Source organism: Borostomias antarcticus (assembly GCF_949987555.1).
Source record: "Borostomias antarcticus genome assembly, chromosome: 22".
Classification (NCBI taxonomy): Eukaryota; Metazoa; Chordata; class Actinopteri; order Stomiiformes; family Stomiidae; genus Borostomias; species Borostomias antarcticus.
Window position 1 is genome coordinate 9,013,664 of NC_140255.1, and position 16,326 is coordinate 9,029,989.

The 16,326-nt window shown below is 43.8% G+C and overlaps 2 protein-coding genes across 2 annotated transcripts; both read left to right on the forward strand.

Annotated features, from left to right (window-relative positions):
• Positions 1-10,780: 10,780 nt before the first annotated feature.
• Positions 10,781-12,711, forward strand: crygmxl2 (crystallin, gamma MX, like 2; the record flags this gene model as incomplete). The annotated part of the gene is made up of 3 exons (XM_084456033.1): positions 10,781-10,789; positions 11,483-11,725; positions 12,436-12,711. 3 exons carry the CDS (start codon positions 10,781-10,783, stop codon positions 12,709-12,711), a joined length of 528 nt encoding a protein of 175 aa, XP_084312159.1.
• A 119-nt stretch (positions 12,712-12,830) lies between these two features.
• crygmx (crystallin, gamma MX) lies at positions 12,831-15,908 on the forward strand (the record flags this gene model as incomplete). The annotated part of the gene is made up of 4 exons (XM_084456034.1): positions 12,831-12,879; positions 13,288-13,370; positions 15,159-15,401; positions 15,633-15,908. The coding sequence occupies 4 exons, from the start codon at positions 12,831-12,833 to the stop codon at positions 15,906-15,908; spliced, it is 651 nt and encodes a 216-aa protein (XP_084312160.1).
• Positions 15,909-16,326: the final 418 nt, after the last annotated feature.

Below are 16,326 nucleotides of genomic sequence, written 5' to 3' on the forward strand. Positions count from 1 at the left end.
CGCCGTCTGATTGGTCTGAAAAGACTGTCAAATGTCAAGGAGTTATCAAACAGCAGAGATGTTTTCTTCAGAAAAGACGCTGGCAGCAGGAAGAGCCTAACCTTTACAGGAGTGAGTGGAAGTCGGTCTTCCATCATTTGTGGTCCTCCGAGACACAGTGAAAAAGCCTCCTTCCCTTCAACCTTCACCTCCAATTAAAATCTGCAGTTGTTGGCGTTAGCTAAGTTGCTCTCACTTGAAATTATATAGAATCTATTTGGACAAAATCCCTCAAACTACTCCTACAATTTTAAACAAATAAAAAGACACTTCATTGTGGAGCCTGGTTTCAACACCAAGCAATGATGTTTTGTTTGGGAGTGATTTCATACATTTCCTAGTGTAGGATACACTTCGACAACAGGAAAGTTGTGCCTTCTCATCCGTAACCCATACAGGTTGTGCCCTCGATACACTGTTTGCTTTTGTTCTGAACTGGCTCAAGGCCTCCCTGTCACGACTGTGCCACCCATATTAGGTTCACGGTGAGTGACGTGCGCAGACGTCTCCCTGGAGTGACAGAGACAACTTGTTTAACACCAGATCCTCAGTAATACACGCTGCGTTTCGTGTTCTAGCCTAATTCTTGAGCTGATGTTACTTGGTGGACTCCCTGCTCATCCTCTGCACGGCTTAGCTTGGGGAGAAGGGAGAATTAAGGGACGGTGCCAAACAGCTTGATGAGACAAATGCAGACAAGAAGAAAAAAATAATTCCCAGCTGGTGAAGTAAGTGGTTCAGGTTTATGCACAATCTCTACGGCCCTCTGCCGGTGTGCAACGGTATTGCCTAGGCTACTCACTACTAAATCTCATGCTAAGAACAGACACACACACACGGACGGACACACACACACACACACACACGTCACACATAGAAGAGGCAGAATCGCTTGATAAATACATCTTATCAACTTCTCCTGGCCCCACTATTCAGCTCAGACTAAAGCCATCTCCCATCCTCACAATGGTGAGAGATCAATGTGGAAGTGTGTAAATATTGCAACATAGGTCTACTGTAGGCTATAGTTTTCCTATGGATACTGTAGACCCCTCAACATTGAGTCTACCGTGGTATTCTAATAATACAGGTAGAGAGACAATTGTTTTGAATATGGGTAGCCTAGGGTGTGTGAGCCATCTTAATCCTGTAGCCTAAACATTTGGTGATTTCTACAGTCAGGCCCACGCCCACGTGGTTAATGTAGCTCGGCAGTCCTCAATGAAGTTATCGTGGAGGTAAAAAAAAAAATATATATAGGCTATCTCAGCTATAGGCCTAAACCTAGCCTATAGCCTAGGCTACTAGGCATATCAAATCCTTAGATTGGAAATGAAATCTTTGAACTTCTCTTGCTTGCAAAGCCCCGTATTAAACACTATGTAATGCAACCCTTGTGTTGCTTTTGTGTCCTGCAGAGAAGGCGTCGGAACAGCATGCTGTCAACGGTAGGAATAAGAAGACAGAAAAATATCAAGTCTATATCAAGTCTATTGCCTTCAAGTCTGCCTGCCTTAAGTTTAATCTAATTTGGTCTTTTACCGAGCAACGGGTAAGAGCAGTTTTGTTTTATTTATGTGTTTTTTTCTCCTCTGCACCTGCCTTTGTTGCCTCTTCTCAGCTGCCTCCCGACAAAAGACAGGCAGCCAGCCAGCCGAGCCCGACGCTGCTCTGGGACGGAGCCGTCAATCACCGCTGACTGCGCCCTGACAACATGGACGTGAAAAATTCAAACGGGTACTCAAAGGCGGCGCGTGACAGCCGAGCCTTTGAAAGTGGCTGCAGCCGCGCGGCGACAGCCAGAAGAGCGCGAACGGGAAAACAAACTAAGAAAACAAGGCTGAGGCAGAGAGAGAGAGAGAGAGAGAGAGAGAGAGAGAGAGAGAGAGAGAGAGAGAGAGAGAGAGAGAGAGAGAGAGAGAGAGAGAGAGAGAGAGAGAGAGAGAGAGAGAGAGAGAGAGAGAGAGAGAGAGAGAGAGAGAGAGAGAGAGAGAGAGAGAGAGAGAGAGAGAGAGAGAGAGAGAGAGAGAGAGGAGAGAGAGAGAGAGAGAGAGAGAGAGAGAAACAAAAGTTAAAAGGAAAAGAAAGAGGAATGTGGGTCTTGATGGTGGGAATTGGCATTACAATCCCCCCCAGCGTATCATTGTTTTTTAATTTAGTTGAAACTCCCCTGTGTGAGTGGAGCGCTGGGTCTTCCAGGGATATCGTTAGGCGGCCCGGATCTGCTGTAGCCTAGTCCAGGGATGAGAGCGCACTCCCCCCCACCCCCCACTGCTCCTCGGAGGCCCGCATCACATACAATCAGGCCCTCTTATGCATTTCACTACCCATCCACACACTCAAATCAACCGCTCGTGAATCTTAATAACACGCTCGGTTCCCGTGTACCTCCGCTTCATGCTCGTGCAATTCATTCCCACTGGTATAGTGGAACCACCACTCGCCGCTAAAAATCGTAGAATTCATAAATATGAGGCGGTTGTCAGGAAATCTCCAACGCAGAGGAGGATGGTTGGATTTAAATCTAGATACATAATCTAAAGTCCTAAACGAGGTGTTGTATCTCAGCTACAGTAGCTGTTCCTCCATCTGAGAAATTGACCGAGCTGGATGAAGCCGCACGGCACACATGCTGTAGGCTACGCTTGTGCACACAGGCTGGCTTGGGGACACACTTTCAAATAATCAGTTGGCATGGCTGGGGCTTTTGCACATGTGGATTAGTACGGTACTAGTGAATGGTCCCCAAAAACAAAAGGCGTGGACTGGGCCACAGTCCACATGAAGGAACTGCCGTCTTTGCAGTCCTGCAGGTTGTGTAGCCTAGGCCTACTGATCTTTCAGTTTCAGTAGCCTACTGGTAAAAAGAAAAGAGGAAAAATGCAACTGTTAGGGGTGTGTGTGCTAGAGAGTGAGCGCGCGCTACATCCATGATCATATCACGTATCCATGAAATGTTTGAGGAAAAAAAGGACTGTGATGTATAGGCTAGCCATATGGTTCGCGTCTGGCATGTGCATCGACTGTGAGCATGACACAAAAGTGTCAAGCGGATAGCCTACACATACGTCGTATGCATGCGTATTTTTGTTGCGTGTCACAGATCAAGGTAGCCTTCGTGTCAAACCCTCTGACAGGTGGACCAGACCGGCTACAGAGGAGACAGCCAGGCTCTCTCTCCTCTTCTCTCTCAGACCTGGAAGCGCTTCCACATCCCAAACACACACCCGTGTGTTACTGCACACATAGGATGCCGGAGCTGGGAGACCACAGCAGACGAGAAAACAGATCTGTGTAGCATCATGCCCTGCATCTACTCCAGAGAACTAACATCTACTCTGTATGTTCTCTGTCTCTCTCTACTAGCCCCCTCCGAGGGACCAGGTATAGCCGGGCAGGAGACAGGCGAACAGAGGTGTCTATGCTCTGGCTTCTAGTGCCCTCTAGTGGTTCATCTGATTTCAACAGGACTGAAAGAAAAACCTCAATGCCAAATGAATTGTACCACAGGAACCGACATCAACCAACAACCCACCACTACAGCTCTTTTGAACCAACACCCCGGACAGCTATTTAAGATACATTCACTGGTGTAGCCTAGTTGTGTTTTGGTGTGTGTGTGTGTGTGTGTGTGTGTGTGTGTGTGTGTGTGTGTGTGTGTGTGTGTGTGTGTGTGTGTGTGTGTGTGTGTGTGTGTGTGTGTGTGTGTGTGTGTGTATGGCATGATGCCTAATAAACGTTTGCTTTACTTGATAAATGTTTGAAGACAAAAGAATAGTCACAGAATTGCAACGAAATGGAGAATTCAATGGCAATCATGAAAAGTAGACTTAATAAATCTAATATTCAAATGACTTGGATTCATTGTAAGAGATTGGTATATTGCAGCATGTGCACTGACGTAAAGGTACAAAGAGCAGTTTGGTGTTAAAGGAGTAGTTAGGTAATTAGCATAAGCCCTGTTATAAGGCTATTTACGATAGTATACAACCGTCCATATAAAATGTTGACAAATTGTGCACTCTTAGCCTATTAGTGCTTATTGCTCATGTCACAGCTAAGGACACAATGGATGGGCATATATAGGCTACTGTATGCACATGAGGTTGACATATGTCCATAGAGATCCATTATATGGTTAGCTGTGACATGTTGAGCAATGATACTAATATCTGTCCCCCAAAAAATTATATGGACCGTTGTCCGTAAATTATATGATTGTAAATAACCTTATAACAGGGTTTATGATGCTAAATACCAAACTAGTCCTTTAACATAAAACATAATAAAACAAGAGTGTGATAACTCTATAGCATAGAAATCAACCAAAACTTAAGTGAAAATGAAATAAATGCTTAATTAAACCGAGTGTTTCTTCGATGATGGCCACTCATATTGTTTGTAGATTTCATTGGGTGGCTTAACTTCACTCTTTGTGTATGTTGAATCTATCAAGCAGAAGTTAGCTAAGTAGCTAAGAAGCACAGATTCATTGCTATTTATTTTCAATAAAGTACTACTACTACTGTATGAGCTCCCCATACAAATTGGTTAGGTTAACCACTGTAAAATAATCCAATGTTTAAGATTTGAGACTTTTGTAGAGGACTTTTATTTACATGTTTTATAATTTGGAGAAGGAACTCCTGAGTCTCATGAAATGTCTTGGTTAATCATAGCACTTCTATTCCATTTGCATGTTGCACGCTTGCTTCTGCTACAGCCAAAGCATCTAGGGGGATTTCAACACATCGCTTATTTGTCTGTATCTTTCTAAAGTAGACTATGATGTAATACAGGAATAATATAATTTAATCCACACAACAAAACCACCAAGAGCACCGTTGTAAAAGTTTAAAGCTCACATTGCTGTTAAAACATTTTTTTGGTGGCCTCACTAAAAAGAAATGGTAGTATAAAGGGTTTGTCAGATGAATAAAATTGGTTCGCTTTCACCGTTTTGTTTTGACTGGTGGGGGATCTGAGACCCCTATTGCTTTGTCACAGGCACTAGAGCGCGCCCGTACTCGGATATGTGTGTGCTTAATAACGTGCTCTCCGAGGTGTATTATTACAGTGGCACACAGGAAAGGGGTTTCAAACACCTTTTAACAAAATAAGTGCCATGTAGCCTACTACAAAGACAGTTCTTTGCTTTCGCAAAAACAGAACTCGTTCCTGTTATGCGACATCTATCTACATCCTTTCTTTCCCCTGCACCTGCTCCAGTGTACTGTGGTTTAGCCTACCCCCTTTTAAATGACTGCAGCCCAGATCTAAACCATCAATAGCATAAAATAGAAAACTATTTCATTTTGTATGCCATTTGCAAGAATCATTCTTCTTGTGAGACAACCTTTAATTTATAAAATAATGCCTTGGAGGACTTGTCCCTGTTCAATTCATCTATCCATAGGAGGAAAAAATGTGTCAAACTCAAAAGACAATTATAGAAATTGGTTTGCTATGTATTTAGCCTACGTGCAATCTGGACATGTCAACATTTATCATGATAGTTTACATTAAACAGAAAATAAAATATTTTAAGGCCCAATATCTCTGTGGAAACAGCTGGGCATTTAGTGTGAGACAGACCCTGGTGTATTAGAAACTAAATTAAATCAGGTAATAAGGATGTATTTAATCACACAGACCTAGTCTGTGTATGTGCCTGCGCATGTGTGGCCGGGGGGATTTGAGGGACACCTCAAAGCTATGATCATCCTGAGTGGTTCCGCCCGGTGTAGTTACCTGCTGGGACGGCAGTGAAGCCCCTTCCAAATAAATTGCAAGTGGCCCTGGGCAATAAGAAGGTCCCCGCTTTCATCTGCCTCACTCACGGATGAAGGAAATGTGCAACCAGTCAATCAAACTCATAAGCTTTCAAGACAATAGAGGCCGACCCGGTCTGTTATTTCTGTTTTTAAGTGTGTATTTCATTATCACAAGGAGTCTACTCACTGGTCGGGGGGGCAAAGTAATCAATAATTGATATGGTGTGCAACGGCAGATTTACACGCCTCCTCTCCGGCTCGCTTGTCACTAACTGTTGTCAGAAAACCTTTTCTTTTGATGAGAAACTTGAGGAAGTGAATAATGGCGTCAACGTTTCAATATGAATCCAGTGATGGTTGAAAGGTTGGTCTCTTTACAGCAGAATCTCCTGTTTGTTCAGGTTCCTCTGAAGTTCTACTGTCGTTAGCTCCACAGCGGAGAGACGTACCCAGGAGGTGTCGGACTTTCCCTGTACGTTGGTAGATTAAGAAGGTTTTCTGTCATGTAGCCTAAACAACGTGACATGTTTGAAACGTGTGTTGATCACGGGGTGAGAGAAGTAGCTTTTTAAACAATACTGCTTTGGTGTTTGAGACATGCGTCACACATCACAAACTAGAATGTATGAGGACAGTCTGACAGAGGCCAAGAGCCATTGACTCCCACAGAAAAAAAATACATTTGAATACTCAGAAAGGGTGTTTTTCAGAAGTCTTGGTTATAGTGCTCAGTGTATGATGCCTGATTGCATTGCATATATTCCTCGACACTGGTAAAGTGATACATGCATCCCAGGTAAAGGGGACATTCAAATCTGGATAAAGGCATGCAGAAGAACAGATGCTCTTCAGTCTGGTCCCTGACCGAGACTTGAACTGAGCACATGAGCAATGGCTGCCCACTGCTCCTGGCTGCCCATGGAGGAGGATGGCATTGGATGGGATAAATGCAGGGAACACTTTACACCAGCGACCCCTGATTGCATGTGTGTTGTGTGATGTGTCGCCACTCACGTGTTTAATAGTGTGTCACTTGCTGTGTGGTGAATTAAAGGAATTAAGACCCCTCGTGGTCTCACATTATAAAGACATCCACTGAAAGGCATGGCACAACAAACTGTTTTCTTAATCCTAGTGCAGTGCCCGTTCAAAACAACTTCACATTTGACACTGCGCCTCCTCGGGTCCTGAGCAATACACCTGCTGACACATAACCCCAGTAACATTTGAGAAACAGGAGGCATCAGTCATTGTTATCATGATACCTAACTAGCTAGTTGGCTTGATGTCAAGAAAGTGGACTTGGCTAGCCGAATGTTAGCTAGCCAAGTCCACTCTAATTAACCAATTAATTAAAACTTAAATTAACCAAAACTTACATTTTCCTTTTGGGGAATTTTGGAGCTTCCATTGATGTTTGGGTTTCATAAAAGATTCTAAAATGTTCTTCAACTATTGTCCGGTTGTGGGTTTATGCATAATCCATATGGGTGATTGGGTTGAATGACGATAACCTTGGTTTGATAGAGCTATGAACGTTACGTGAAGTCCTTCAGTCATGCCTTCCTCAGGACCCTGAGCCATCTTTGTCCTTCGTTCAGGGCAAGCTCCCTGCTTGCAGGGTCCCAGTGCCCGACGAACACTGCTCGGAGTGGGCCAAAACAGGCTGATTTTGTGCAGCTTTCTCGAGAACCACGAATCCAAACAACTTCACACGGGACACTGCACTGCCTTCGGTCCTGACCAATACACCTGCTGCATATCAACTTCATACAGCGGCGGGTTCTCAAGATAACCATGACACGGACAGACAGACATACAGAGATTTCTGCCTTTATAGTTAGATACTGTTGTCTCTGCATCTTCAAATGAAAGATTTAAATAAAGCAAATTTAGGGAAGTACTCAGGTAGCTTTATAAACAAAGGTAAAATAAGATAAGCAAACCATGGCTGTAATCTAAACAAACTAACTATCAGAATTGTCTCTTCTCACGTTGGTGGGACAAATTCTGAGGTGGGGACAATTTCTGAGGTGGATATAAACAAAAACATTGCATGAAAGTCACACAGGGTGAAAAAAACAACAACAACAGCAAATGAACAACTTAACATAATTGACAGCTGCATCCATTTGCGCGGTCCAAGCCCCCCTCTCCCTCCATTCTGTCCTTCCACTACCATTCCCTCTTTTAATTATCCCACAGCAAAAAGACCCAGCACATCAGACACATCACAGTAAACCCCGGTCCTGGCACCGGCTCACAACGGCTCCGGTGCCTGCGTCTGGCAGTCCCGATAGAGAGCAAACTGGCAGTTGCAGAGAGAGAGAGAGAGAGAGAGAGATGACGCCTGGAGATTTTATTTATTTTTTGACAGGAGAACAGGGAGGACGATCTCTCGGCAAAAGAGGTCCTCGTTCTCCTCCCTGTGAAAGGAGGCTCCAGAGAGCACACAGTCCGGTCACGCTGTGTTCTTTCAAAGCCAGATTAGCCTTCATCTGAGGAGATGCCTCCGTTAAATTCAGATTGCACAGACACATTGGTTTGGGCCTAAAGCACACAGCACAGATTTTTTATTTTATGACTCCTCAAAAAGGGTCACATTTGAGACTTACTCAAGTGCCTGTACACTCTTATCTCATTCTGCCAGCAATATTTTGCTGCAAATAGTGATGTTTTTTGAGGAATCAGAGGCCATATTTTGTATTTCACAAAACATGTTTTGTTTGAGCTGTATTCAATGTCTGTTCTTCAACCTGTAATTTGTTTTGCAGAATCCACCAGGAAGACTCATTCTAATTAAAAATCAAATGTGTGGAATGAGTCTTTCTTTTGGAAGCCATGAAGATAAAAAGGGTTGAGAGTTAACTAGCATTGGGCTGCTGTTCGGTCCAAGTTTCTATTCTCTCTGCAGGGTGCAAAGTAATCTCCAAAGTCCCTCACAGGCCGTCATTCAGTGGCCTAACAGTGTCATCATCTCCTATGTGGTTACCCATATTGCACTATGATGTCCTTGGACGCGACAGAGCTACAACCCCCCCCCCCCCCTTTACAATCTCTCTCACCCTCTTTCCATCTTTCCCCCATTCAAAGATGAAGAGTGGGATGCTCCACAGCAGTTTCTTTTTTCTGCTCCGGGGGGAACCGAGCTAGCAGGCAGGGCCTTCTGTGATGTTCCTTACCCTTCAGGGTGGGAGGGGGATGTCTTGCAGCGCTGCTAAAGACGCTCATTTGAGGCACTCTGAAATAAGGCTCCCCTTCACAAACCGCAGGGACCCGCTGAGGGGGCCGGGGTCCCATGTAACGACTGAGAGGGCTCCTGGCCATGAACAGCTCCTGGCCATGAAAACGATAACGCAGAAGGAAAGCAGAGGCAGTGGTGCTGGTGAGGATTACGATGTTGGTAATGAAAGACGCAGACCGAGAGCTCTGGGGAAGATTCTGAGGTAATAATGAGAAGATGATGAGTATAATGGTGACAGCGATAAAGAACTGCGACAGTCTAAAGAACTGCGATGGTAAAGACCACAACAGAGGTTCTGATTAGTTAGGCTACTACAGATTCATGACACTGATGAAGATTTTGAATATAGTAACTAAGAACTGACCACAATGAACAATTGAGAAAAAAGGCAATTTCTCTCTTTTATATATGTGTATATATATAAATATGTATATATGTTCTACTGCTCCAAGCCGCAAAACAAAATCACAAAACAAAACAACAGACCCATCTGATAATCTGGTACAATTATGCTGTATGATGAGATGAAGGGATATCAATGATCTACTTATGTCACAGAAAAAAGGGTGCTGCTTCAAATATGAAACCTACTGAAGTGCATGGGACTTTCAAGGCTGTGATTGATCCAAAAAACATAATTATAATGAAATGCTTATCAAAACAATTCCTTAAAATCTGAAATGAATCACATTTGATTATGTTACAGATGAGCAGCTTTTTGCCCAGGAACAGAACAGCTATTGTGTTGTGTTGGAAACATGTTGTCTTTGTTTCGGGTCGAAGCCGCAAAAAAAGCACACATAGTGGAAAGGGGGCACACATGGGCTCTTTATCCTGATGAAAGGCTAAAGGGTGAGTCTGACCTTTCTGGCATCAGCTGGGCGTTGGGAACAGAACACACAAGGGCAGCTCCTCCTGGCCTGTTCCCCTTCCGCTTTGGGGTATGTTTGCGCACCAAAGACAGAAGTCCAAAGCACTATTACTTTTTACACAGGCTCAGACAGACACACACACACACACACACACACACACACATGTCTCTGTACAAGGCATCAGAGTAGGTCTTCCGGCTATGGAAGCAAAAAGAGACAACGCATCACTCTACATTACATCAACACTGAGAGATTGATTCAGTCAATACCATCACAGTCACTTACCCAAACAGGGTTGCTATAAAACACAGCATGTGCTGAACTGTGTTGGTCAGGGAAGGTAGAAGCATGCATCTATAGCCTATATAATTACTCTTTTTTAAGAGAACAGTTAATAAATCTAAATTAACTATCAACCCCAATTATCACCTCTCTATTTAATCTCATCCCAGCAATTATTTCTAATGATATGATGGATTGCAGAGTTAAGTAGGCTACCGGTTGAACAGAGACCGCAGACGTCAAAAGCTCTGTTGTTCCACACATACCTCAAGTCCTTTTGTGTGAAGTAAAAAAAAAAGCTGCATCACCAGGTCATGTCTGAACAAGAGCGCTTCAAACAGAGAATAGGCCAGGCATATGTTGCGGCCAGGGGAGGTGTCAATTCTATAGGTAAACTCTAGCATTTATGGGTAAAAATGCACCATAGTCTTTCAGACAATGGGAACGGCATCCAAAAAGGTAAAGTCTAGTCAGTTTGACACGTCAGAGTGCTCTTGTCAGGGCAAGAGTATAAAAAAGGTCTGTGAGTCTGCGGAAGGCTACAGTGCAGACATCCAGCAACTCCAAACATGGGAAAGGTATGAGCAAACATGTTAGGATCGCTGTTTTCCTGTACGGTTATATCGAGGGAGAAAACCTTGAGGGCTATGTGTGCTGGGATAAAGGTAGAATATTTGGAAGGACGAGAGGGAAAAACAGCAAAGAGAAGCCTGTAAACGCACGTTACCTAGACCTGTACTAGTTATGAGTTAGGAACGTATAGTAACTACACTTGGAAATTGAATTTTGCTTTTGATCAAATGATTTTACATGTTTAGACTATGCACCATAATTATTATTTTTCTATCACAGATATCAATAGTTAATAGTCAATAGTAGAACCTATTCTTTAAACTTTACTGGTAACATTTTGTACAACATTTGCTATAGTAGAGTGTAAAATTTGAGTTTTAAGATTTGCATGAGAGTGTACAATGCGATCACAATGCAGGTTTATCGTTTAAACACAACAGATGTTCCATGCTTTCATTGTATTCTTCAAATGATGAGAGCTATATGGTTACTCAGCAGTGTTTAACAGGACACATAATACACTGGACTGTAGCTCACCACAGATGAAAAGGGGAGGAGTGTCCCCTACTGGTTGATCACCAACATATCCACACACACACAGTCAAACATATATTGACAAGACTGACTCAGTGGCATGTAACAAAATAATAACCTGTATATAACATATTTCATGTATTCTTTCCTTTCCCCCCTGCAAGATTATCTTCTACGAAGGCCACAACTTCCAGGGCAGGCACTGGGAGTGCAGCAGTGATTGCTATGACACCTACAGACACTTCAACTGCTGCAACTCCATCCGTGTGACCGGGGGTCCCTGGGTGGCCTATGAGAAGCCCAACTTCATGGGATACCAGTACATCCTGCACCAGGGAGAGTACCCCAACTACCATGGCTGGATGGGCTACAACAACTGCATTCGCTCCTGCCAGATGTTCCCCCCAGTAAGTCAGTCAAAACCTGATGGATCCGTCTGGTTTACACCTCCAGCCCACACATCAAACGGCCCTTTAGAAATCAACGTCAATCATCAGACTTTTGATGTGGTTTATAGACACCGAGTCAGGTCAAAGCATAGATGTCTCTGAACGGCAAGGTCCTCAAGGACATCACTTATTCTTTAAAAGGAATATAGGATCCACCCCACAGAAGCCTTGGTGTCTTAATTTTCATTCTATTCTATTCACTATTGCTTGTAGTATTTGGCCATGTAGCTGAGAGAGCTGTTCCTACTTATTTTCTAACCAAATTTAGCATAAATTTGCATGCATTGATGCATACAAATTTGAGCCTGAGCGATTTATCCATCCATTTAAAAGTAGTTATACATCATATGTTTTTATCTAAGAAATTAGGTTTGAATACATTGTAGGGCTCTTTTGGATCACAATCCACAAAAAAAACATCTATCATTCTCTCCAGGTCTAAAAAATATTATATAATAATCTAATATATCAGCAATCTGTGAATTTTTCCACTCCTCTATAGGTATCGAATATTGGAGCCAAAAATCCTATATCGGTCAAGCCCTGATAGAAATCCTGTGCAGAGAACTTCAATGACCCTCTGTGGTTAACATGCTACAGGAGATTCCAAATGGCTTATACTCTCTCCCTGTCTCTCTCTCCCTCTCCCCCGTCTCTCTCACCAACAGTACAGAGGAGCCTACAGGATGAGGATCTACAACAGACCTGAGATGAGCGGTCACATGATGGAGTTCATGGACGACTGCCCCAACGTTTACGAGCGCTTCGGGCACCACAACATCTTCTCCTCCAACATCATGGAGGGCTACTGGGCCTTCTACGAGCACCCCAACTACAGGGGACGCCAGTACTTCCTGCGTCCCGGAGAGTACAGGGGCTGCAGCGACTGGGGCTGCCACAACCCCAACATCGGCTCCTTCAGGAGAATGAGAAGCGGCATTTGAGCCCCCCCCCCCCCCCCTCCCGCGTCTCCATAATCTAGAGAAATTAAACACTATTTATTAAAACATGGATGTCTTTGTGGGATGTTCTTTCATAGTATAGACTATTCGATTTAGGCAGCATGTCCCATGGCCAAAGCAACTTGAGTGCAATAAACCTACACAGATTGGGTACTTTTTTGTCATTAGTCAAGTCATTGGCAAGACTAGGCCTACTGCTAAGGTACGGGGCATATTGCATCATGCTCAAACGTTAATCACAGACTGTCATAAAAGCCAATATTGTGCAATAGATTTTTCATAGATACTTTTGGCAACAACTGCAATTCTACACATTCCACCTAAACGTCCCTCACAGAGTCATTGTGCCTTTATATTTCTGGCCTCCGTGCCAATAAAGGCAGAGGTTGCAACTCTTTTTGTGAGATCTTCCAAAAGTGCAGTTGTACAGTGCTTTCCATAGACACACAGCTTAGACAGGGACAAAGGGCTGCTGCCGCGGGCCAGTCCTATAGTAGCGTGCAGTCCATAGAGCGCTGTTGTGCTGATGCGACAAAGCTTTGTGTCTGGTTCACAAAGGCCTGATCCCGGTGGCCCGTATAAAGGCCGGTGCTGCACCTTGCCTGGCCTGGTCAGAACGTAGCACAGTCACTATGGGCAAGGTAAGCATCCTACATGACATGTCGAGTCAGAAGGGAGGAATTAAGACAGGAAAGAACCTCGTTTTACACATTTTCATATAAATAGTGTATGTTTCCCATATTCAGTATGGCTTAAGTTAGCAGTCAATAGTGCTGGCTAATTTTAATAGGAGTTAATTTCTGAGAGGGCGAAAAGGTCAAGCCGTTTCAAAGAATGAATGGGAATGAGGGACTGCGGTGTAAACCATTAAAATAGGCCTAGGCTACAAATGAAATAGCAACCACCCATGAAATGCAACACTAGATAATAAGCCGACAGTAGGCTAGCCTACCTGGAGCTGGTGGTGGAGACAGAATATGACAGGAGTTACCCAAGCCTGCAGGTCTCTGGTTGCTGTGTCTTGTTGACTGCTCTGAAGAAGCTTCTGGCAAAACGTCTAAGTGCTTGATTATCAAAAAGGCATGATCTGGGGCCTATGTTCGTTCTAAAGGACCATATTACCGGTCTAAATTTGATTTGGTCTCCTAAAACTAGTCACCCAACGTAGGCTATATCCATTTTCCGAAGTAGGCCTAAAGCTCACGTTAAAAGATATTTGAATTTTGGCGTTTTACTTACATTTCAAAAGTTGAACGTGTTGGCTTCAAAAACTATTTTTTAAGTGTTCCCTTGTTGCGCTGACAAACTCGCCTCGGTTAGTTTCAAATTATTTTCAGTAATTATTTTCGTTTTAACCCTCTTCTTCTTGTTTACATGGTAGCCTTGCTAGGAACGCTGGGTAGAGAATATAGCGTAGGTGGATTAGAGAATATAGCGCAGGAGTTAAACTGATAAAAACGAAAATAATATAAAATAAAAACTACTGAAAATTATTTGAAACTAACTGGGGCGAGTTTGTCAGCGCAACCGTTCTAACATCAAGTGGCCGTGTTCCCCCAGTTGCTTAGTGGCTATGCTAGGGCAGTTTACCTTGTTCTCTCTCTCTCTGCAGGACATATTTCTAAATAAAAGCTATTTAGTTGAATACTAAATAGGCCTACTAACATGTAGCCTACACTTTCAATTAATTAGTCTACTAGTTAAGTAAATTGTAAGCGGAGTCATGTCAGAGACATTTCGTTGGAATTGTTGGCAAATATGAAGGGATAGATTCTCGCGGGCAGTGAGTCAGTTGGTAAGTCACGTGCATGCAATTAAAGACCAGGTTGATCACCTGTACCTGATATTGCAGGACCGGGCTATATGCAGGACTCCAGTTCTTCCTGAAATTATACATGCTTTTCTATGACATGATTATTCAGCTGTGCCTGATCATTGTGCTGCAGTCGGGCACACCTGATTAATCACTTCACCAATAGTGTAGGACAGGAAATAGAGAAGCATGTCTAATTTCAGGAAGTACTGGAGGTGTGCATATATCCCATTGTCATTTATATTTGTAAAGAACGTTACACACATTCAATTGTTTTTTTTTTTTTTTTTTTTTAAAGCTACTACAGGAAGGCCAGTTCCTCAGACAAATGACATTCATGAATGACTGTGCTGGTTAAATTGACCAACACTTTTTAGGCTTTAATGCACAATCCTGGAGGGGTAAAAACAGGTTTTCTGATTATGATTTTGGTTATTGAATGTTCAACAGGATAGTGAGATTTTGAACCAACTATGTGCTTGTGTATATGTGTGTGTGTGTGTGTGTGTGTGTGTGTGTGTGTGTGTGTGTGTGTGTGTGTGTGTGTGTGTGTGTGTGCGCGCGCGTGTCCGGTTGATGTCTCAACTGTCATAATTGCCCGTTCCCTCTTGTGCAGATCACCTTCTACGAGGACAGGAACTTCCAGGGCCGTAACTATGAATGCAGCGGCGACTGTGCAGAGATGCACACCCACTTCAGCCGCTGCAACTCCATAAAGGTGGAGAGCGGCAGCTGGGTGGCCTACGAGAAGTCCAACTATGGCGGCTACCAGTACATGCTGTACAAGGGCGAGTACCCAGACTACCAGCAGTGGTCAGGCTTCAATGACTGCATCCGCTCCTGTCGCATGGTCCCCCCCGTGAGTGCACTTTAATGTCCTGTCACGTGTCCCAAGGAGCCCTCCGTCTGTATAGGCTACATGCTTGATATTAGTAATAACTAGACTAAAGGCAAGAGGGACACTGACAATCAGCAGGGTAGTACTACATAAACATAGTTGAGGTTACACTGTTCAAACATATAGTATTGTAATGCATTCACCTCATACACAAAGGTAGCTTATACTCGTGTATTGTTCTTGATTACCCAGTACCAAGGGAACTACAAGATGAAGATCTTCGAGCGCTCTGAGTTCGGGGGCCAGAACATGGAGCTGATGGAGGACTGCCCTGACCTGCACGACTTCTTCCACAGCCGTAACATTTTCTCCCTCAAGGTCCTGGAGGGCTACTGGATCCTCCACGAGCACCCGCACTACAGGGGGCGCCAGTACTTCCTGCGCCCTGGCGAGTACAGGAGGTACAGCGACTGGGGCAGCAGCAGCCCAACCTTCGGATCTCTGAGACGTTTCACTGACGTCAACTGAGACCCCCACCTCAACCCCCCCACCACCACCACTCTAATACAGCCTCATACTTACCCCCCTACCCCACCCCCTCCTGTCTCACATGCTCGTTTTGACTGTGATGTCCACACTGTTGTGTTTTAACCCTGAAATCTCACATCGATTGGTTTTTTTTGGACTGCCTGTTAATGTTTTTTGAGCTGTTTTGCACCGTCGGGGAAGTACATCTCCCTCGGTACTCAAGCAATCCTCAAAGTAAATGGCGATGGTCTCATGCTTGGGTTGTCCCAAAGCAGAACAGCGTGCTTTGCCCGTTCCCAACCTCCTGTTCTATTGAAGCCAAAATAAATTAACTTGATGATAGTGAACTGAAGGGACCTTTGTTTCATCTTTAAATCACTTTGTTGTTGTTATAAAAAAAAAAAGGGGTCATAGGATT